This window comes from Paramisgurnus dabryanus, chromosome 16 (genome assembly GCF_030506205.2).
Source record: "Paramisgurnus dabryanus chromosome 16, PD_genome_1.1, whole genome shotgun sequence".
Lineage (NCBI taxonomy): Eukaryota > Metazoa > Chordata > Actinopteri > Cypriniformes > Cobitidae > Paramisgurnus > Paramisgurnus dabryanus.
This window is the reverse complement of record NC_133352.1, coordinates 8,177,937-8,201,626: the sequence shown is the minus strand read 5'-3', so window position 1 is coordinate 8,201,626 and position 23,690 is coordinate 8,177,937. Positions and strand designations below refer to the sequence as shown.

General features: G+C 35.9%; 2 protein-coding genes across 3 annotated transcripts; one reads left to right on the top strand and one right to left on the bottom strand.

Moving 5' to 3' along the window:
* The first annotated feature begins 721 nt into the window (after positions 1 to 721).
* Positions 722 to 18,033, top strand: plp1a (proteolipid protein 1a). Of its 2 annotated transcripts, none has more exons than XM_065268017.2 (7): positions 722 to 861; positions 5,175 to 5,361; positions 5,444 to 5,600; positions 5,719 to 5,887; positions 6,440 to 6,513; positions 6,599 to 6,664; positions 16,618 to 18,033. In XM_065268017.2, the coding sequence occupies exons 1-7, from the start codon at positions 858 to 860 to the stop codon at positions 16,768 to 16,770; spliced, it is 810 nt and encodes a 269-aa protein (XP_065124089.1). In that variant the 5' UTR covers positions 722 to 857; the 3' UTR covers positions 16,771 to 18,033. The 2 variants fall into 2 exon arrangements, with proteins under 2 accessions (XP_065124089.1, XP_065124090.1); XM_065268018.2 differs by lacking the exon at positions 16,618 to 18,033 and adding an exon at positions 9,399 to 16,560 and having other exon boundaries at positions 728 to 861.
* Positions 18,034 to 19,254: 1,221 nt separating this feature from the next.
* On the bottom strand, positions 19,255 to 23,329 carry rab9b (RAB9B, member RAS oncogene family). Its single transcript, XM_065249238.2, has 2 exons — positions 23,199 to 23,329; positions 19,255 to 20,063 (listed from the first exon to the last, which is right to left on the bottom strand). Exon 2 carries the CDS (start codon positions 20,027 to 20,029, stop codon positions 19,421 to 19,423), a length of 609 nt encoding a protein of 202 aa, XP_065105310.1. The 5' UTR covers positions 20,030 to 20,063; positions 23,199 to 23,329; the 3' UTR covers positions 19,255 to 19,420.
* Positions 23,330 to 23,690: the final 361 nt, after the last annotated feature.

Genomic DNA, 23,690 nt, shown 5'->3' with positions numbered 1-23,690 from the left:
TGTATTAAAATTAAATATCCTTACTTTTTGCCATTACTGTATATCCTGTACAGCAGTGGTTAAATTTAATGGCATTTTATAAAATTAATTAGTTTATCATGAATTCTGTGGAATTAAACCTAATAAAATAAGCTACTTATCAACAGCACTAATATGTTTTGTTTAATTTAAAGTTCAGTTTAAGAACAGTTTTTTGTCATAAATTTCCTTTTGGGGGGCGCAAAGTATGAATGAAATGGCACGCTGAATAAGTTTTAGAACCACTGCTGTAGAGCCCAACATTATCTGTAGAGTGCTGTGAAGCAGTGTGAGGTGTGAACACTAGAGGTCAGTGGTGAGTCTGACGTCACACTCATCTGCACTGAGCAGCAGAATAAGAACTTTGATTAACACCACTAATATTAAACTTAACATAAATAAATAAGCACTGGAACCCACGCAGTCGTTGCTTTAATTTATTACATTAGATTAGATTAGTTTGTTATAATGAGGCATTGCTTTCAAACCATAATATATATGATCTAATTATATATATAATTAGTTAAATCGTGTCCTTCATTTAACAGTGCAGGGAAAGTGTCGTGTATATTTTATTATCATCATTTATAAATGACCTGAATGTTTTATCCGACACAATGGACTTTAAGCTTGAACAAAAATGTGAATCAATATCACTTTTCTTAAATGATTTGTTAAATACATCCATCGCATGATGACCGAATCATTCTTCAGTTTGAAGCCCGGACTCCTCGTGCAGTGCTTTGAAAGGCCACATTGTTGCGTCTTTATGCTGATCTGTGAGTCTTCATTCATTCATTGTGTGCGAGAGACTGAAAACACATCACATCTCTTCAGACATGGGTGAGTACAACATCTTTACTCTTTCAACAAACTTTCAAGATTTGCTGCAGTTTAAAGTAATGTACTTCAGATGTTATTTTTGGACATGTAGGTCACACTTTAAAATGTCTAAATGTCATTGCTATAAACAGGAAAATATCAAAATCTGACAAACAAAATGATGCTGGAGTTTTAAGTTTCACGTGTGCAGCTGAAAATATATAAAGATACATATTTATGTATGAAGTCAGTATGTGAAGTTATCAACAGGTGTATTTCATCTGTTGTTTTATCAGTGTAGTTTAGTTTAGTCATTTTTCCCTGAACTGCTTTATAGACATCAACCTTACAGATACAGATCTCATTTTTTAATATATTATTTCTATTATACTTCACATATTTTGATTTGTTTTCAATAACCTTATCTTGAATTGCTTGTTTGTACAAGTTTGATCTGTTATTTTAAGTTTATTTAAGTGTCATTTAGTGTTATTAATTTCATTTTAATACTTTGATATGCAAATATTTATTGTTAATATTCTCAACCCTACTTAAACACATTTATTATTGGACATAACAGTATTAAACATTGTAATATATCAAATATTAAATAATATTATAATTTGTAAACAAATTTCATATATATCCCTCATGAGACGTGTGTGTATTCACCATCATCAGCCCCTCTTCTCTCTTTTCTTCACTATCAATCCTCCTCTATACTCATTTAAGGAGAGTTTAGGTGGCAGCAGCTCTTCGTGTTGTGTTTAGACAAAAGCTATTGTCAGTCCTAACACAAATAAAAGAGAGAGAGAGAGAGACCCTCTCACTCCCGTCTCTCCTGATTTTCTCACACTCTTTATGTGCTGGTACCATCATCCACCCCCACACCAGCACATGATGGGAATGAAGCATAGGAATGAAGAGTGAATGAGCGTTTACACACCAGTGTTCCCAGTTTCTCCAGACGCACAGAGCAGCTGCTGTTGTTGTTTGTGTGATCTGGAACGCTGAATAGATGTCTGTGACAGTATAAGATTGTTTTAATGGAAATGAGCTGTATTTGTATTCGTAGTGGATACATTGTGACAAAAAACATATCTCGCTGTGTGTGTGTAGTTGTGTAACTGTTGTAAACTGTATAAAATGACTAAAGCGGCTGCTCTCTATAGGCTTATATCCATCCTCTGACCGGATTTAGATGTGTTGTTTAGGTTTAGTGTTTCTTTAATAGAACTCTTTTTGTCAGGAAATTTATTTTGTCTGTTACCCAAATGTAATGTAAAATAAATATGGTTTCATTTTGGTTATATTTCAATGCTAAGTCATCTGACTAGCTGTTATTGTACCAGCGCAGACAGTGGACATTTAATCTTTCACTATATTGAGCTATAAAAAGCTTTTTGAGAGATTCAATTATCTGTACTTGTAAAGAAAATTAACTAAAGAATAATATAAAAATAATGTTAAACATGATAAATAAAGTTAAATAAAACAAATACATAAGAATGATGAAATGATGTCTTTGTGCTCATCTCTCAGATAATACGCACATAGGTGGGTGATTCTTACGAAGTCCGTGTCCAGAATCAGAATTTTTAAAAAGCGCTTGAAGCCAATTTGTTTTGCACATATAAGATTAAAGTCTAAACTTACTATAACCATTATTTTTCGAGGATATTAAAAAATATTTCCTATAAAATTATTTACATTTTTAAAATCATTATCAAAAATTATCATTACCGTAACATGATATTAATTAAATATATGCATTTACAAACTCATGTTTCGGTAATGAGAACTAAAAAGCTGTCCAGGTACTATGACAAACAAAATTTCAACTTTTATCTAGAGAGAATAAATGGCCCTGTCCCAAATGGCACACTCTGGACTTGTGGTCCTCCTAAGAGTCCACACCTTGATGACATCAAAGTCCAGACTTTAGGGACCCTTGATGCGAGTCCACGTGGGTGCACCGGAGTCATATTTTGGGACAGACTCAAGCGTCACACTGGAAATAAGTAGATAAGTTGCCCGTCAGTGTGAACTCCTCCCTTCCGTCGTCTGATTGCTCTTTTGCAAGGACTTCTGGGTTGGTAAAGTGCGCGAAGCCTGCTTCAGTGCGGGCTTTGCCGGAGACCGCATTAAGGGGGCGCTGATGAGCACACTTCAAAACGTAAAAATGACAGATGGGACACCCCACGGACTCGTAGACTAAGCGAGCATGCGCAATTTAAGTCCACGAGACCGAAAGTCCACATGAAGTGCGCCATTTGGGACAGGGCCAATAAGAACCGCTTACCTGGTAGCCATCTTGAGTGTCACAGTCAATTATGTTCCTTCCAACTATTTTTTTTTTGGAAAATGTTAATTTATTGAGGGCTTAAACAATGATTGAAAATTGTTGCGGCGGATAAGAAAATTGGTCTTGGACACATTTATATTCCTTATTATTGTGTCTACATTTACCAATGATCACCAAATACCACATGTTTCTTTGCTGTAAATGTTTATAGGACAACATGCACTGAAGCTTTTTATTTTTTAGATTTTTTTATTATAATTATTTCCATGTCAAAGAACCAAAATCCAGTCATGGACACGTTGCGGTAATGAAAATGTTTCCCTTAAATGTAAAAAAAACAAGAAAAATGGTTTGTATGTCATTTGAAATCATGTGCAAAATAGTACAAGAAGAGATGTTTGTAACTGTATGCTTCTTATTTTGATAGCATTTACTTTTTATCAAAATGTTTCATGACACCTCATAAGTCTAATTTCACGAGAGTCACCCATGTTAGTTTTAAGAAACAATCCTATAATGGTTTTAGTTTTTTGGGACATGTAAACACTTCATGTGAAATGTAACATATTGATTTATCTGTATATTAATGTAGTGTTCGAGCTAAAAGACGAGACAAATAAAAAAGAAACATGCATATTAAAGCATTGTAAAAGACATGTAGTATGTTATGATTTTGATGAGTATTATTTATGCAGAAATGTCCGGAAAGCAAAATAGGTAGGGTGTTGTGTTAGCAGCACAAAGGTCAGGGGTCAACCTGAAAATAACGCTTGTGATATGTCATTACCATATTATTCATCTATGCCTCGATAATAAAGCAATAAACCCCGAGAAGCAGTGGGTTACCAGTGCATTTTATAACAGCTAAGGGGCGTTGTTAGGCACGACGCGAAGCCCCTTAGCTGTTATAAATGCACTGGTAACCCAACGCTTCGAGGGGTTTATTGCATTTATAAAACGGTTACTTCATATGCATAACGTTAGCGGGATTTTATAAAATAAAACCCAAAAAAGTTGTAATTATATTAGTACAAATATTACTCTTCCGCCAAACAAAGTAGTTCCTCAGAATCAAGTGTGACTGAAACAGAGCGCAGTTCCCAACCAACACAGACACAGCAAAGACACAATGAAAATATGATTTAAGACTGTGGTGTTTATTTTATAAATCACCATTCATCTAATTTATACATTAACATTTATATTGTGCAACTGTTGAAGTGATGATCAAATATGCTTGGAAGCATGCTGAACTCTTTCCCCGTCAGCGGTTTTTTTTTTTAAGTTGCCACCCAGTTTTAGTTTAATGCCTTGCAGAAAAATTATCTTCTTTATATAAACATAAAATATCAAATGAAAGAACAGACCATCCGCTTTGAAACAAAAACAAACAAAAAAACATTTCATCCTACCTTCATTTGATCTCTTATCACCTCTCAAATTTTTTTATTAAAAGCGGAGATAATTCCATTTTTGTGAAGAACTTTAGTAAGAGATCAGATTCAGACGGAGCCATGAACAGTACTACACGGTGTTTTCAGTGAATGCGTCAGTGTTTAAGTTGGGTAAGATCGCCACCCAGTGGATAATAGCGGACGTATGAACTTGAGTTATAAAATCCTCAGACAACGTTTTCTCTTTATCGACGAGATGACTCAACAATATTTATTGACATTCATCTGGATATCGCCATTAATTGTGCAATTGTAGACAAATTAAAAATATGATTTAAGACTGTGGTGTTTATTTTCATAAATCAATACGCAGTAACAGTGGCGCAGTGATACTTATGTAATGTGGTCTGAACCGTGAGGTTACCGGTGTATTTTATCACGGCTTAGAACGCGTTTCAACCAATCAGAATGAAGAACCAGAACTGCCCGTTTTACAAATACAATTTTACATTCTACGGCACCTTTAATACATGTAAAAAAAATGCTGTCACGTAAAATCAGAAATGAAGTATTACTGTCAGTGTTTCCGCTCCTGTGACAATAAGTGACAGCGTATGTGTGTGTGTGTATTTCAGGTTGTTATGAATGCTGTATGCGGTGTTTGGGTGGAATACCATACATCTCTGTGGTGGCTACACTGTTGTGTTTCTCTGGTGTTGCTCTGTTCTGTGGTTGTGGACATCAGGCCCTTACAGAAAGTGAGAGACTCATTGAGACCCACTTCACCCGAGACCATCAGGACTACATCACACTGGCATATCTGTATGTCATAAAAGCATCTATAACACATACATATCAATCTATTCATGAGCATGGATTAACTCTCTCTCTCTTTCTCTCTCAGTATTGAGTATTTCCAGTATATTATCTACGGCCTGGCATCCTTCTTCTTTCTTTACTGTATTATCCTGTTAGCCGAGGGATTTTACACCACCAGTGTAGTGCGTCAGTCATTCGGGGAGTTTCGGAGCACAGTCTGTGGCCGATGTATCAGCACAACGGTGAGTGACATCCATCTCTCATGCTGTTTTAAAGCTCCTGTGGGACACAAAAGAATAAATTGTGGGATACGAAATGAATGCATTAAGTTGACGTTTATGTTTATATTTCTCTTGTTAGTTCATCGTGATCACATACATGCTGGTCATAGTCTGGTTACTTGTCTTCTGCCTCTCTGCACTACCCGTCTACTTCATCTACAACATGTCAAACACCTGTCACACTATAAACTTTCTCTCGGAGACGCCCTCCAGTATAAACCAGCTGTGTATTGATGCCAGGCAGTACGGTAATGACCCGACAATGCTTCACATTCATCACCACCGTTGACACAAATACACTGTCGGATTTGTTTTGGCCTCTGCTGATGTTTCAATAGGTTAAGATTGTGATTGTACTTCATTACAAATGTTGTGACTTGCCGTTTAATCCTGAAGTATGCGCATGTTTCGGTCTACAGTATGCACTATGCACGCTTTATTTCTCATGATGTCTTGAAATGTGTCAGCTGCTGATATTGCAGGAATTTGGCGTCTTCGTTTGTCTGCCACGGTGCAAAAGGTCATGGGTTTGTTTGAACACATACTGTAAGAATAAGAAGACTCAATTTGGGTTAAAGTGTCTGCAAATGCATAAATGTAATGCTGATAGTTAGTAAACATAATCAGTAACATGTGTACAGTAATAATGCAAGAGGAGAAATATTGTGATGTTTGTTTTCTCTGGACGTCTTTAAAATATTAGTCAGGTATATGTTTCTGTTTTCTCAAACAAGTGTGAGCTTCTGAGTTCATAATAATAAAAGTTTTCGTGCTTTAATCAGTGTCTGTTTTTGTCTTAGGTCTACTTTCGTGGAACGCTCTACCAGGAAAAGTTTGTGGTACGAGGCTGTCTAATATATGCAAGATGAGAGAGGTGAGACATGACCACAGGCTATTCAACGTCTTTCAAAGTCTTGTCAGATTTCTGTTCAGATGACATTTATAAACTTGTTTTTCAGTTTTCCTTGACTTATGATCTGTACGTGGCAGCGTTTGCCGGAGCAGGAATGACGGTTTTGGCTCTGGTAAGTGAACACTGCGTCTCTATGATGACATATCTGGAGGTGTGAAATTTGCATTTATTAAGGGGGTTTATTCTTCCCGCTCATAGATGGGAAGGACTTGTGAGAAGCTTATTGTTTGGAGGGATTTTTCTAGCATTGTGAGGATGTTGTGACCAAACACATGACATCAGAGTTATTTCAATCATTCTCAGACAGTGCACGCATTTTAAAGCTAAAAACACTGTGATGAAATCATCATTTAGCACATTTTATGATTGATGAGCGTCAAATATTGCTCATATAATCCTGATTTATATATTTTGGTGATATGCAGATATTATTTGTTGAAACCAGTGAACACACATACAGTACTGACTGATGTATACCTTGACATGCCCTGTGGATAAAAGCATCTGCCAAATGTAGATACATGATGTAGATCAAGTGTACTTTTAATCAGTTTTCAATGATATCCGCTTGTTAAGTCTGACATCATGCAGCACATCCGGGTCCAGCCCATCTCAAATGCCATAGAGAAATTGCATGAACATCATGCTAATATACACTCGTATCATAATGTAAAATTACCAAAAGCACCAGATCCTAATTTTTATCTCCATAACAAAATCTGAGATGACCAAACATGGTCTCGTGGATATGCATTTTTTTTATTAAAGGAATAGTCTACTCATTTTCAATATTAAAATATGTTATTACCTTAACTAAGAACTGTTGAATCATCCCTCTATCATCTGTGTGTGTGCACGTAAGCGCTGGAGCGCGCTGCGACGCTACGATAGCATTTAGCTTAGCCCCATTCATTCAATGCTGCCATTTAGAGATAAAGTTAGAAGTGACCAAACGCATCAACGTTTTTCCTATTTAAGACGAGTAGTTATACGAGCAAGTTTGGTGGTACAAAATAAAACGTAGCGCTTTTCTAAGCGGATTTAAAACAAGGAACTATATTTTATGGCGTAATAGCACTTTTGGGAGTACTTCGACTCGCCTGAAAAGTCCGCTCCCCTTCTCATTCTCATAATGGGAGAGGGAGGGTGTTACTGCGCCAAGTCGAAGTACTCCCAAAAGTGCTATTACGCCATAAAATATAGTTCCTCTTTTAAATCCGCTTAGAAAAGCGCTATGTTTTATTTTGTACCACCAAACTTGCTCGTATAACTACTCGTCTTAAATAGGAAAAACGTTGATGTGTTTGGTCACTTCTAACTTTATCTCTAAATGGTACCATTGAATGAATGGGGCTAAGCTAAATGCTATCGTAGCGTCGCAGCGCGCCCCAGCGCTTACGTGCACACACACAGATGATAGAGGGATGATTCAACAGTTCTTAGTTAAGGTAATAACATATTTTAATATTGAAAATGAGTAGACTATTCCTTTAATTATTAGTATTATATTGCTATCTGTGATTCCTTGAGCCTGGAGACTGTTTTGTACATTTTAAGTTTATAAACTTTTCACTTAAGTGTGTGATAGGAGTAAATAGTCCTCATAAATGGCTGTCTAAATAATATCCTATACTTGTCACACGCACACAAAGAAAGTAAGATCCACGTGCAGATTTATTAGGGTAATCCAAATCGTAATCCAGCCAGGCAAAGGTTCACAATCCAAAACATAAAACAAGCATCAACAAAACACAGGAAGGCAGTGTGACATAAATCAAGGACTCCATAACACGATATACACACAAACACTAACAAATAATGACACAGGCAGGATTATGGGAAAGCAGTTCTTGATGAACGTGACTGTGTGGGGAAGAGACCTCTGGTGGCCACCCAGGGAACAACACTCAGACATCAGGATACTGTCCCTGTCCCAAATGGCAGACTCCGGACTTGTTGTCCTTTTCAAAGTCCACACTTTAATGACATAATGTAGTGCAGATTTTAGGGACCCTTGATGCGAATCCACATGGGTGCACCGGAGTCTTATTTTGGGACAGACTCAAGCTTCACGCTGGAAATAGGAAAAAAAAGTTGCCCGTCAGTGTGAACTCCTCCCTTCCGTCATCTGTGGCCCTGTCCCAAATGGCACACTCCGGACTTGTGGACCTCTTCAGAGTCCACACTTTGATGACATCATGTAGTGCAGACCCTAGGGACCCCTGACGCGAGTCCAAGAGGGAGCACCGGAGTCGTATTTTGGGGCAGACTCGAGCATCACGTCAGAAATAGGAAGATAAGTTGCCCATCAGTGTGAACTTCTCCCTTCCGTCATCTGATTGGTCTGATTTCTCTTTCGCAAGGACTTCTGGGTTGGTAAAGTGCACGAAGTCTGCTGCAGTGCGGGCTTCGTCGAAGAAGCATCAAGGGTTCAAAGGAGGCGCTGATGAGCACACATTGGAGCGTAAAAATGACTGAATATACTGAATATTATTGTTGTGGAATTCAAATGAAAATTCTATGGCAATGCTGGGGCATTGGGTGCCCGGTTCTTGGAGTTTGCTAAGGGCCCTCAAAATGGTAAACACGCCACTGCATTTGGGACAGGGCCAGTATTGAAATGAGTGGAGGCTTGGACCCGGAAACAGTATTCTTACATTATGACTTAACAAGCGGATTATAAGAGAGAATTAGACTCTATTGACTTCTTATCAACCCCCTAGCAATGTTGACCCTATAGTTTCATCATTAATACTCAGTGCATCAGTATATGCACACATGTTTACACTAATACATGTGTCTGTGTGTTTTCTATGTGTCTTGTTTCTTTGTCTGTTTCTCTTTAGCTGACATATACTGTGTCCAGCACCTATAACTTTGCTGTTTTGCGTTATCTGGGGAGAAAAGGCATCAGTCCACGCTGTTAATGTTTGATCTGTCCTGGGTCTTCCTCTATTCCTGTCAATAACACAGCACCATACTGGAGGATTTGATCATCACCCCTTTACTCTTTACACAGCACAGCATGGCTTTACTTTTCTCTTATTTCACAAACTTTTCAAACTTTTTGAATTCTGCTACAAATGCGTGATTTGATATTTTTTCACTTGATGTTTTTACATCTACACTTATTTGGGCATTATGTTGCTCTTTCAACTCTTCTTGGAAAGTTTTGTGAATTCAGAAGTTTTAATTGATACCCAAATGTTCCCACTCAAAAAAGTTTGGCTGGGAAAACATAAACAGTGCGATTTAATTCTGTATTTATTTTATTTTTTCAATGACTTAAGGGCAGTTTCCCGGACAGGGATTAGACTAGTCCTAGACTAAAATAAATGTGAGAGCTGTACAAACTGAAAAAAAGCTTGCACTGACATATCTTAAAATACATCAGTGCCCTTTGTTTTACCTCAAAATGCACACAAGTTATGTTTTTAGTAAGGCATGATTGTTAAAACTAGTTATATTTCCTAATTAAACTAATGCCTAGTCTGGCCTTAAAGGAACAGTGTGTAGGATTGTGGCTTAAACTGGTACTGCAATCACACAACTGGTGGCCAATACACAAAATGACAACATAAACATCAGTTGAGGGCTGCAACTGCACTTTTTAAATGACAATATCCTGGCCGGACCAATGTTGTCAGTGATATAAGTATTTCAAATGAAAATGATTTCTTAATGTCTAGTGACATATCAGGGCCATTTTATGATTCATTGATATAAATGTCTTACATACTGTTCCTTTAAGATAATCTCTGTCTGGGAAACCACCAGTTAAAGGTTTAGTACTAAAACCCAAAGTGCTTTGTTTTTACAATTCTGCCATCGTGACTTGTAGGCAGCATTAATGTCATTTTTTTATGTTTGTGCCATGTTAGTTTGATATCTACGGTTTGTATTTATGTAATAGAAAATCAAGGTAATCATTAGATAATACGATTATGTTGAGATGTGCAAGAGAAAAACTCTCACGGTGGTGATGTGTGGTTTCCATGGTGATGATCCCTCACATCTGGTTGCCATGGAGTCAGACACGGTAATGTGCGTTTTTTTTTTTTGTCTCGTGACCCCAGCACTTTTTTCTCACAGCCTCGTGAAAGGGTCGAGAGGCCTGAACAATGCAGCATGCACGCTTTGTTAAAGAGCCAGTTAGAGTCAGTGCTGGCACAAACCCAGGTTAGGGGTCAGAAGAAGATATCACCCACGCCTTCCTTTAGCTCCTTAAATAAAAGATCTTCTGTGACTGGTGCACAGATGCCACGAATCATACAAAGTGTGTGTGTATTTGTAGATGTAGAACAAAAATTACTGTATGCAACCAACACCGTCCACATAAAGATAGCAATGCCATTTTTTTTACCTTGTGAGGGGTTTTTTGGTCCCCATGAGGAAACAAGCGGATAACTCAGAATAAAAAAAATCTAAAATAGCAGATAATTTTCTGTGAGGGTTAGGTTTAGGGGTTGGGTTTGTACAGAATAAAGACCATAACATCTACAAAATGAAACTGAAACCCTGTTGTGTGCATGTGTGTCTGTGTGTGATCACCCTCTGGTGTTTGATGTCAGCAGTTGTTTCACTTTAAAGGATTAGTTCATTTTCTTAAAAAAAATCCAGATAATTTACTCACCACCATGTCATCCAAAATAAAACAATAAACCCCGAGAAGCAGTGGGTTATCAGTGCATTTTATAACAGCTAAGGGGCGTTGTTAGGCGCGAAGCGGAGTGCCTAAACCCCCTTAGCTGTTATAAAATGCACTGGTAACCCAACGCTTCGAGGGGTTTATTGCGTTTATAAAACGGTTACTTCATATGCATAACGTTAGCGGGATTTTATAAAATAAAACACAAATAAGTTGTAATTATATTAGTACAAATATTACTCTTCCGCCAAACAAAGTAGTTCCTCAGAATCAAGTGTGACTGAAACAGAGCGCAGTTCCCAACCAACACAGACACAGCAAAGACACAATGAAAATATGATTTAAGACTGTGGTGTTTATTTTATAAATCACCATTAATCTAATTTATACATTAACATTTATATCGTGCAACTGTTGAAGTGATGATCAAATATGCTTGGAAGCATGCTGAACTCTTTCCCCGTCAGCGTTTTTTTTTTTTTTTAAGTTGCCACCCAGTTTTAGTTTAATGCCTTCCATAAAATTATCTTCTTTATATAAACATAACATATCAAATGAAAGAACAGACCATCCGCTTTAAAACAAAAACAAACAAAAAAACATTTCATCCTACCTTTGATCTCTTATCACCTTTCAATTTTTTTATTAAAAGCGTAGATAATTCCATTTTTGTGAAGAACTTTAGTAAGAGATCAGATTCAGACGGAGCCATGAACAGTACTACACGGTGTTTTCAGTGAATGCGTCAGTTTTTAAGTTGGGTAAGATCGCCACCCAGTGGATAATAGCGGACGTATGAACTTGAGTTATAAACTCCTCAGACAACGTTTTCTCTTTATCGACGAGATGACTCAACAATATGTATTGACATTCATCTGGATATCGCCAATAATTGTGCAATTGTAGACAAATTAAAAATATGATTAAAGACTGTGGTGTTTATTTTCATAAATCAGTACGCAGCAACAGTGGCGCAGTGATACTTTTGTAATGTGGTCTGAACTACGGAGCCCTTCTGATGACATGGTAAAACTTTTTTTTTAAATCGTGGCAACGAATTAGCAATTCGTTCCCACGAATTATTAAATCGTGCACACGTTTTAGTAATTCGTTCCCTCGTTTAAGCTAAATCGTGTGCACGTTTTAGTAATTTGTTCCCTCGATTAAGTTAAATCGTGCTCACATTTTATTAACTCGTTCCCTCGATTAAGTTAAATCGTGCCCACGTTTTATGAATAAGTGCCCAGAATTTCATTTAAACCATCGGAATAGTGACGCTTATCGCAGCTCAATGCATTAATACATTGCTATTAAGTATAAAATTCATACACCTTAGGCTCGTGTATATATACAGTTTTATTAACTCCTTCCCAGAATTTCATAAAAAATATTGGGACATAACGTGAGCTAACACATTGATACAGTGCTATATAAGAATCAAATTCATACATCTTGGGTCTTAAACTGTTTTATTCATTCCTGCTCGGAATAATAAAAAATAAACCATCGGGGCATTAACATGACGCTTAACGCATAAATACAGTATGTAAAGATCAAGATTGATCTATATACCTTATTAATGAGCCATACTTCATACAGTTTTATTAATTCCTGTGCAGAATTAAAAAAAAACTTAACACAACCGACATTAACATGACGCTTAATGCAAAATCACTTTATTAATAAGTCACATAGTCCGTTTTATTTATTCCTGCACAGAATTAAAAAACATATTGGGACATTAACGTGAGCTGGCTCATGATACAGTGCTATGTAAGGATCAAATTCATACAACTTGGGTCTTATACAGTTTTATTAATTCGTGCCCAGTAGGCCATTAAAAAGTAGGGACATTAATGTGACGCCTAACGCATTAATACAGTCAGGGGCGGAGTGGGACCAAAAAATCTATCGGGAAATTCCGTATACCACCGGCCCTCCGTGGTAAAAAAAAAAAGGTCTTGTATTTAAACTAGGGTATACAAATCGTAATCAATCTGCACCTGTCAATCAGCTATTACATAACAGAGCCAGGCCAGAGATGAACGTGTTCATGAATAATGTGTGCATCCATCTTTGAATAACTTTAAATATAATTTTTGTCATATAAAGTTTTGTTAGATAATAAAGTTTTTTCCACTGTTATTGTTCATTTACCTCAGAGTTTATTTCAGTTATTTTGCTGTTTTTCCGGTAATAATAATACAATTTACATGCCAATCCTGCTTCCTTGTCTTTTTATTAATTTCATTATGCTGTTATTTGAAGTTATGTGGATATTTATTGCCATATAAGACGTTCATTGCCGTTATATACTCTCGACTAATATTTAAATCATATGCGGAATAATGTGTGCATCTTTGAATAACTGTAATAATACAGTTCCTTTGAAAAAATTTTTTGTCAAAGTTTTGAGAAATAATAATGTTGTGAGGATATTGCCATTATTGCAGTTGAATACTCTCGTTTATAATATGAAAATCACTTAGTAGAAAATATATAATGTGATACTGCAAAGTTACCCTTCTTATTTGTATTTATTATATAGCCATATGGAGACAAACCTTTGCAAATGTGCTGATTTGATCCATTCATGTACTGACCACCAAGCTAGAGATTTTAAACATCCTTAATCCACACTTTCTATCAAATAGTCTATCTGCTTGATGGATCAATCCGACCGCATATGTACTGCAATAAACAAGCATTCATCGGCGCGGCTTTTCATCAAAAGGCCGACAGGCTATGCCATTTGGGGTGGAGCCGTTCAATGATCCCCATATATTTTTAAAAATCCCTATGGTTGGACCTGCCGAACAGGTTGAGCACTTTTATGTTAAGCAAAGAGGCTGCACAGTTTGACCAGCGATGCTAATGCATGCTAATGCATTAAATACAGTAAAAGATCAAAATCACTATTAATAAGTCATATACATATTCTGTTTTATTTATTCCTGCCCATATATTGTCCCAGCATATTGGGACATTACCGTGACGCAGTAATTAATTAAACTAAATAATTCAGGGGCTTAAATATCACTAAAATAAAATAACTTAATAAAATCTCTTTATGTCACTTGGGTGATTTTTTAGTTGGACAAACCAAAATAAATTACAAAATTAATTACTGCGTCACGTTAATGTCCCAATATGTTTTTTAATTCTGTGCAGGAATATGTAACTTATTAATAAAGTGATTTTGATCTTAAAAGCACTGTATTTAATGCATTAGCATGCATTAAGCGTCATGTTAATGTCCTAAAGGTTGTGTTAAGGTTTTTTTATTCTGCACAGGAATTAATAAAACTGTATATGAAGTATGGCTCATTAATAAGGTATATAGATTAATCTTGATCTTTAAATAGCACTGTATTTATGCGTTAAGGGTCATGTAATTTCCCGATTATTGTTTTTTTATTATTCCGGGCAGAAATGAATAAAACGGTTTAAGACCCAAGATGTATGAATTTGATCCTTATATAGCACTGTATCAATGCATTGAGCTGCAATAAGCGTCACTATTCCGATGATTTTAATGAAATTCTTGACAGGAATTTATAAAACTGCATTAAGTATGCGTCATTTATAATGGCTAGAGTAAATTTGATCTTGTTAGCGTTGTGTTAATGTCCAGATGGTTTAAATGAAATTCTGGGCACTAATTCATAAAACGTGGCCACGATTTAACTTAATCGAGGGAACGAGTTAATAAAACGTGGGCACAATTTAGCTTAAACGAGGGAACGAATTACTAAAACGTGCGCACGATTTAGCTTAAACGAGGGAATGAATTACTAAAACGTGCGCACGATTTAATAATTCGTGGGAACGAATTGCTAATTCGTGCATGGCCACGATTTTAAAAAAAAGTTTTACCATGTCATCAGAAGGGCTCCGTACTGAACCGTGAGGTTACCAGTGTATTTTATCACGGCTTAGAACGCGTTTCAACCAATCAGAATGAAGAACCAGAACTGCCCATTTTATAATGTTTTGTAAGGAAAACATTCCAGGATTTTTCTCATTTTAATGGACTTTAATGGACCCCAACACGTAACAGTTTTAATGCAGTTTAAAATAAGTTTTAACAGAGTTTCAAAAGACTCCAAACGAGGCGTAAGGGTCTTATCAAGCGAAACGATTGTCATTTTTGACAATAAAAATAAAAATATGAACTTTTAAATCACAACTTCTCATCTATCTACGGTCCTGTGACGCGCCAGGGCGACCTCACGTAAAACATCATCACGTCAAGAGGTCACGGATGACGTATACGAAATTTCGCCCGAGTGTTTACAAGTGTGGAGAAAGAGGACCGCTCCGATGTTGTTTTTATGTCGAATGACACTTATTAATTTCTTTGTGTCAGTTTATTGTTTAAAATGGTCTGCAAATGTGCGTTTCGTAACACTTGACCTTTCTACGGCATTACGCAATTACGTGAGGTCGTGCTGGCGCGTCAGACAGCCGGAGGAAGTAAAGAAGTTGTGGTTTAAAAGTGCATATTTTTTATTTTTCAATTGTTTCCCATGATAAGACCTTTACCCCTCATCTAGAGTCTTTGAAACTCTAATTTTAAACTGCATTAAATCTGTTACATTTTGGGGTCCATTAAAGTCCATTAAAATGAGAAAAATCGTGGAATTTTTTCCTCAAAAAACATAATTTCTTCTCGATTGAACAAAGAGAGACATCAACATTTTGGATGACATGGGGGTGAGTAAATTATCTGGATTGTTTTAAGAAAATTGACTAATCTTTTAAAGGAATATTTCACCTATAATAAATATTTTGTCATCTAAACCTTAACATTTAAAGCAAACAGTGCACAGTTAAAAAAAAGTTCAATTCAATTTAGTGCAAATATCAACTATACATTTTGAACTTAAAAAATATAAGGCAACCAGGTAACTTTCCTTTTTTTAAGTTGAACCAACAAATCTTTTACAGTGTACTGGTAAGTCATTTGAAGTCATGGGTTTGCTTTGACTGAAAATGATGTTACTGTCATCTGAACTTGTTAATATAAAATCTTTGTTACAGAACACAAGACAGTAAAGCTGAATTATGTTTATTTAATGTTTAGGTATGTTGACTTAAGCAGTCAGTTTTTTATTTCTGTGTGAATGATTATTTTTGATTGTTTTATAACTCTGATTATTAGGAGATGATTGTAGTTATTGTATAACACTTTCTTTTACAACATCTTTTACTAATCAATAGTCTGTTGATAAACTAAAAATACTTACTCTAGGTATTTTGTCATTGCTTTACTAAGCACAGGTTTATTTTTGTAACCTGTCTACAGTGTTTGATGCTGTGAAGCTGAGTTTAGCAGTAAATAAAGAAATCAAAGCGTTTGATCAGTGCTGGTGTTTTGTCTGTGTGTATAGTGGAGATTGTTTTGTTGTTTCTAGATTCACTGTCCACTGTACCTCACAGCAAGGCATCTTATGTTCAGACATAGACGACGTGAGGAGAAAGAAGAGATGAGGAGACACACGCTCTTCAGTCGAATGATACACGAGGACAGAGGAGCTCTCTGTTCACCTTACGATAATGAGGTGTAAAAACAGAAAATTTCACTAAGTTGCAAAAATGATTTTGTTTATAATGTTTAAAATAATATGATGTGTTTAAGCATGAAGAAGACTTTATAACTGCTGTTGGAGTTTTGTTTATTCATCCCATTGCGATCTTGCAAACTAAATTAGTTGTTAAATAAAAGCAGTCTTGACCTCCTTATTTCATTGGAGATATAATGTGTGGCTGCTTTCATTTCTTTACAAAAACACCAGACAACACACGTCTAGTGAATTTAAAGCATTTCAGTAAATCTGGCTTTGAGAAACTAATGCCCAAGTACAAAGCATGAAGCACTTTACACTGACCTCAATACAAATCAAACAATCAGTAGTGTCCATTCAGTCCAATAATTCCATAAACAACAACCCAACAAATGAAGAAAAGACTTCAATAGCAGTATTATCAAGTCATAATGTAACAGACTGCGAACGCTCCATCAGCTCAAACCAATGGAGTCAATCTCATGAAAACTATCAGAAGAGAAAAGGTTTAAGACGTAAACAGTATGATTTATAAACCTGACACACATTGGTGAGATTGACCCACATCTGATAATGTTCGTAACACATATTCCACAAACATGTTATACTACACATCTGTAACATGTCCTGACTGTAAAACCACACGTCTGACAAACACAATCAGTAAAAACAGTCAATGTTAGGAATGAATCTGTACCTGCATACTGCACAGTGTTTCAGCTATAGCCATATCACAGTGTAGCAATAAACATTACACACCTCACATAAGTGCAGCAGATATCTCAGCATGTCAACAAACAAAAAGTTTAAAAGTGTGTAAAAACATACAGTATGAAAATAATATGTCACATGTGTATATGATAATAAGCAAGCAAGTGTCTGTAAACTGAAAGATCTCTAAAGTAAAATGTCCATCTTAATGTAAGTAAATAACTTTGACCACCACATTCATATTCAGGGACAAACACTAAGAAATAAAAACATATACAAGAAAACAGAACTGAAATAAATCTAAGAGTGAAATGTCGTTTACTCTAACTGGGGTCAAGGGTTTAGTGCTGTATATTTGCTACCATGTGCTTTGGTTTCATATCAACATTGGGCCCGAGATCAATCATGACATTGATAAATTAATATGTCAGCTAAAATACAGACAGACCTGTCCTTACAGTAAACTTACAATAAGTCTCCAACATACAAAGTAGATCATTAAAAAATCATCTTACATGATTTTAAATGAAGAACTGTCTATTTGTGTATTTTTAAGAATCAATGAGAAAAAAGAAAAGAAAAAAGAAAATATAATTCACTAAAGGGCCCATGGCATGAAAAGGTGTGAGCAAAAATAGGTCATTGAAATGTGGCCCTCTTTATGATGTCATAAGGAGCACTTATTATAATAATACCGCCCCCTTAATATGCACTATCCAACCACAGCACTGCCATTTAGTGCAGAGAGAAAGAGAAAGAAAAACATTATTGACAGCACAATTGAGTTTGAATTGCATCAAACCACCATCATTATGATCAGTGTTTGCACATCATATGCTCATTTGCATTTTAAATGACACACCCAAAAACGACACATTTTTGCTCACACCGACAACATTTTCATGCCACGGCCCTTTAACATCTACCTGACCAACACAAAATTTTTATGACATAAGAAATCCTATTCTCCTATAATCAACAGCTTAAATATACATAACATAATGTAACCTGAAACGTATTAACAAGCCCCTAAGGTGACATTGGAGTAAAAATCTAAATGTTAGTTTCATGTGCGCACGCGAAAATAAACTTTATTTAATTTTTTCTCCCTGTCCCCTTAGGGGCTCCGTAATACCTAGACCTGATAAACAAACAAATATTTTAAAAACAATAGAAAGTACCTAACGTCACAAAACAAAAATGTTTTAAATGCTCTTTTTAAAACAGTAAAACTCTGTCAAATGATCATTTGCTATTATGTATTTTCAGATATAGGAGGTGTACCATAATAAGGTTAATTTCACAAAAAAAATGTCCAGGTCATAGAAAATTATCATAAGTCTGTATAGGAATATTATTCATTATAGTATATACTCTTAAATCTCAACCTGTCTCCACAGATTAAAATAAAAGATTAATATTAGTACCATGATTTAAAAAATATTTAGGAATAGCATCTCATTATTTTTTATTTCTGATAATGATAATAGTTCTACACACATAGACTTAATTGTTATGATAAATAGCACTTTAATCTTTAGCTTTTTTCGGTGACATATGACCTGAACACTTTCTACTGATAACACAGAATAGTAAAATGAGTCAAAATGTCTGCAACAATCACATAAATAATAGATGGATAGTAAAACGCACAAAACAACAGAAATAGAGCAGGTGGTGACCTTCAGGACATGAAGAGGACGCAAGTCACCAGCATTCAAGCCTTTGCCAGGAGAAACAGTTATGATGTTTGTACCAGACTGAGAAAAGATTAAATACGTTTAAAATACCTTTACTGTTACATACATGTTACATAGGACCACATTACCGTGTTACAGGAGCAGCCATGCATCCGGCTACCTGCTTGTTTGTACCTACACATAAAGCTCTCGAGCGCGTAAAACAAGAGAGTTTATGTTCGTGAGGCCAATCTGAAGGCACCTCAACAGCAGAAAGAGCGAGCCGCTTTCCGGTTTCCATGGAGATCGATGGTGCTACTCAACAGGGCGTGGTCAATCGTGTCCTCGCCGGCCAGAACCTCCCGAACCGCTGCCTCGAAGGCAGCCCCCACGTTGGTGTCGTCTTTGGCGCTGGTCTCAAAATAAGGACAGCAGCCGTTCTCCTCGCACCACGCCCTGGCCTCGTCTTCCCCGACCTCGCGTTCCTCCTTGTCCACCTTGTTTCCGAGCACCACGAAGGGAAAGCGCTCGGGGTCTCGTACGTCAGAATAATACATGAACTCTTTCTTCCAGCAGCCCAGGTTCTGGAAGCTCTGCAGGTCGTCCACGGCAAACGTGAGCAGGCAGCAGTCCGCCCCGCGGTAGAAGGGCGTGCGCAGGCTCTTGAAGCGCTCCTGGCCCGCCGTGTCCCAAATCTGGAGGGTGACCAACCTGCCGTCTATTTCGAGGTCACGGTTGAGGAACTCCACGCCGATGGTGTGGAAGGACTGGGAATCGAAGCGGTCGGTCACGTAGCGGTTCATGAGGGAACTTTTCCCCACGCCGCCATCCCCCAGCAGAATGACCTTCAGTAAGAGGCTCTTACCACTCATAACGGCCCCCAATATCACACCTGTTCACTATGACCTGTCACAAACATACAGAGTATATTAACTACACACACACACACAAGATAAACATACAATACAGCCTCAGGTTAAATAAACCGTGTTATGTACCGTGTTAGGTTTAAAAGGTTTAAGCTATTCTGAACAGTGCTGGTTAGATAGTAGTTGTTGATCTGTCTGGTGTGGGTCAGCAAGCTCAAGTGTCTGACCCTGAGACTTTGGACAGAACAACACCCTCCGAAAGAGCACATGGATTGGTTAAACATACAGCTGTTTGATTTCAGCCTGTAAAGGAAATCCCAATGTTCTTCTTTAGGATAAACTTTATCAACATCTTACTCGCGCCATCACAAGCAAGTGACCATATTCTAGCTGGATTATCATTGGATCTCATTGAGGTCTTAAAGTTAACATAAAATTAACCCTTTCATCTGAAACATTTATGGTCTTGCATTAAAAGTAATATTAGAAAAAAAAACTAGGTTTTGAAATTGTACGAGATGTCATGGTATCCCATACAGCAAAAAAGAAATTTATTTGGCTAAATTCTTTTTTAATTGCTAAATACATTTAAAATAAAGCTCAATTAAATATATTTTTAAATGTAAAAATATGTTTAGTTTTAACCTTTATATATATATATATATATATATATATATATATATATATATATATATATATATATATATATATATATATATATATATATATATTTCAAAATGTATTTTAGGAGCAACAAATATATTTCTAATTTTACAATCCATATAGGTATATATGGCAAAAAATATATTTTACATACGTTTGTATAAAAGTATGTAAAATGATTCCATAAAAATTACAGTGTTACTTGCAGCTGGTAGATTTGAATTTATGTTATTTACTGGCAACCTTTTGTTCAGTGTTAAATGAACATTAAACATTAACAAGTCTTTGTCTTTACAGAGTAAAACTAAAATAACAGCATCAAGCAAAGCATTCTGGTAAACAAAATCTGAAGCAAAAAAAACAGAAAAAAGTTGATGATGATTTCTGGTTCCCAGAATGCTTTGCATGAGGCTGTTATTGTATAGTTTAATTAAAGATAAAGACTTGTTAATATTTAATATTTATTTAACTTTGATCAAAGTCTTGCCAGTAAATAACATAAATTTAAATCTACAGTAAGTTACTGGCAACCAGCTGCAAGTAACACTGTAATTTCAACAGATTTTTTTACAGTGAAAATTATAAGTAGATTTTTGCAGTTGAAAAAAATATTTATTTTTAATCTAAAATGTTTAAAGGTTTGTACACTGTCAGAAAAAAGGGTACAAAGTTGTTCTTTTTTCTGTCGCTGGGGTGGTACCCTAAAAGGTACCTTTTTGTACCGTTATGGGTATACAACACATTAAAATGTTGTACCTTATGGGATACAATATTATAGCCTAAGGACCAATTGTGTACCTTAAGGAACAATTTTGTACCAGTTAAATTTTAGGGGTACAACTCAGTTAACTGTACCTTTAAAGGTACAAAATAGATCCTTAAGGAACAGTAATGTACCTGAAAAGGTGCAACATTGTATTATGTTTATATACCTGTAAAGGTACAAAACAGTACCTTGGGGTACCACCACAGCGACAAAAAAGGTACAGTTTAGTACCTTTTTTCTGACAGTGTAAGATACAACGTTTTAATTCCAATGAGATGTGAATATAACCCTACTAAAAATCCAGCTAGGACCAGAATATGCTGGTGAGCTGGTTTTAGTTGGTCTCCCAGCTTGGTTTTGCTGGTGAAGCAAGCTGGTCTAGCTGTGTTTTGGTCACTTTTTAAGCTGGTCTAGCTGGACTTAGCAGGTCAGGCTGGAAGACCAGCTGACCCACCAGCTTGATCAGCTTTGCCAGGCTGGGAGGACCAGCTCAAACCAGCTACTGCCTCCTTAAACCAGCTAAAACCAGCTACCGGCTTATGCTGGTCTTAGCTGGAATTTTCTGTAGGGAAATGCTTAAACATATATTCATTTTTAAAATATATTTCAAAATATACAAAAAATTGCAGAAATACATTTTTGTAAACATATATTGCAAAATATATTTCAGTAAATTTTTTTATATTTTGAAAGATATATAAAATTATATGTAAAAATACTTTTTTGTCGTATGGGATAACTTAAAAACTGCAAAAATGTCCAATATCGCTGTAATTATAATTTATCTACAATTACAGTATTACAACCCTGCTAAAAAAACAATAAAACCATTACAGAAAATTCTAATGGTTTTATTAGTTCTAATAGAATATGGCCCAAAACACACAACAGTGTAGTGGTTTTAATGGTAAAAGCTAATGGTTCCTATTGGTATTTTAATGGAAACCATTAGAATTTTCTGTAATGGTTTTATTGTTTTTCAGCAGGAAACTCAAAACTCTGACTTACATCCCTAACTTTATTTTACTAAGGGTGCTCCGATTGATCAGGCACCATTGGCTGATACAGAACTTCTTGGTAGGCTTATACTTGTTTTCAACCAAATACCAGTACGGCTTTCAAGTACGAAAAAAAAACATAATAATGCAATTTCTTTTAAATAGTCAAAATGATTACACAGAACCTGTGTCATTTTGTTTATTTAGTTACCGGCAGAAGTAATGATTTTACATTAATAAGCACAATACTGCATTGCTGGGTTAAAAGAAACTGCAGATTCTCTGCAGAGAACTGCAGAGTCCAAAGACTAACGTGTGTTAAACTAATAAATAGTACGCTACGCAGTATAGTAAATATCTCATATCATCATAATGATGACAGTACGGCAAACAGCTGATTGCTTTCTGCGCATGCGCACGCGTGCGTGACGGTTGTGTTTTTAGCATCCTAGTGCTCAAGCTAATGTTATTACACTGTCTGTGATAATAAATCAAACCTCACTTATAATGTAAGAATATATAAACATATCTGACATGTATATATTTATGTACTTCGTTTAAATTAAACATTGAAGCATTTTCAGTCCCCTATAGCTTAATTACGAGCGCATGTTTATTAAATGTTTTATTTAATAAACTATAGCGCCCTTTACCATGTGTAAGAATAAGCACATTATAGCCTAAATACCGGTAAATACTGAAAAACACATTGGATCTCAGTAATGCGAAAATATTTTTGTATTACCTCATATTGTACCGCGGCGCAAGCACTGCTGCTAGCTGCTGAGATTTCACGCGCTCTGCGCATGCGTGTCTGTGTGCGAGTAGAGAGACACGCGCGTGACAGTAGAACACCAACCAACTTCACACTGCGTTTAACTACAGAGAGATGTTGTATATGATCATATATGTAAATACATTGTTTACCCACTTTTGATGTTTTTTTTATTTGAAATGTACATACGAATTATTTAGTAAACAGCACCCTTGGAAAGTGTTATCGTAATTTATTATTTGCAAATAATAATTAACAAAGAGTTTTCTTTAAATTATTAAGCTTTGTCAGATTTAAAGAAGTATGTCTACAGATAACCAAATATATTTTTACTATCTTCGTATTTTGTCAACAAAATTTGTATTTATATAAATGCTTTTGATTTTGAATGCATCTGTATGCTCGCGTGCTCACTCGCACCAGCACTTTGTGCGGATTAATTTACTAAAAAAAGGTATATAT

Excerpts from the sequence above, each read along its gene's own strand:
- plp1a (XM_065268017.2), top strand. Across the intron at positions 5,362-5,443 it reads TACATCACACTGGCATATCT|TATTGAGTATTTCCAGTATA; the intron begins GTATGTCATAAA and ends TTTCTCTCTCAG. Across the intron at positions 6,665-16,617 it reads GAATGACGGTTTTGGCTCTG|ATTCACTGTCCACTGTACCT; the intron begins GTAAGTGAACAC and ends TGTTGTTTCTAG.
- rab9b (XM_065249238.2), bottom strand. The coding sequence starts at position 20,029 with ATGAGTGGTAAGAGCCTCTTACTGAAGGTCATTCTGCTGGGGGATGGC.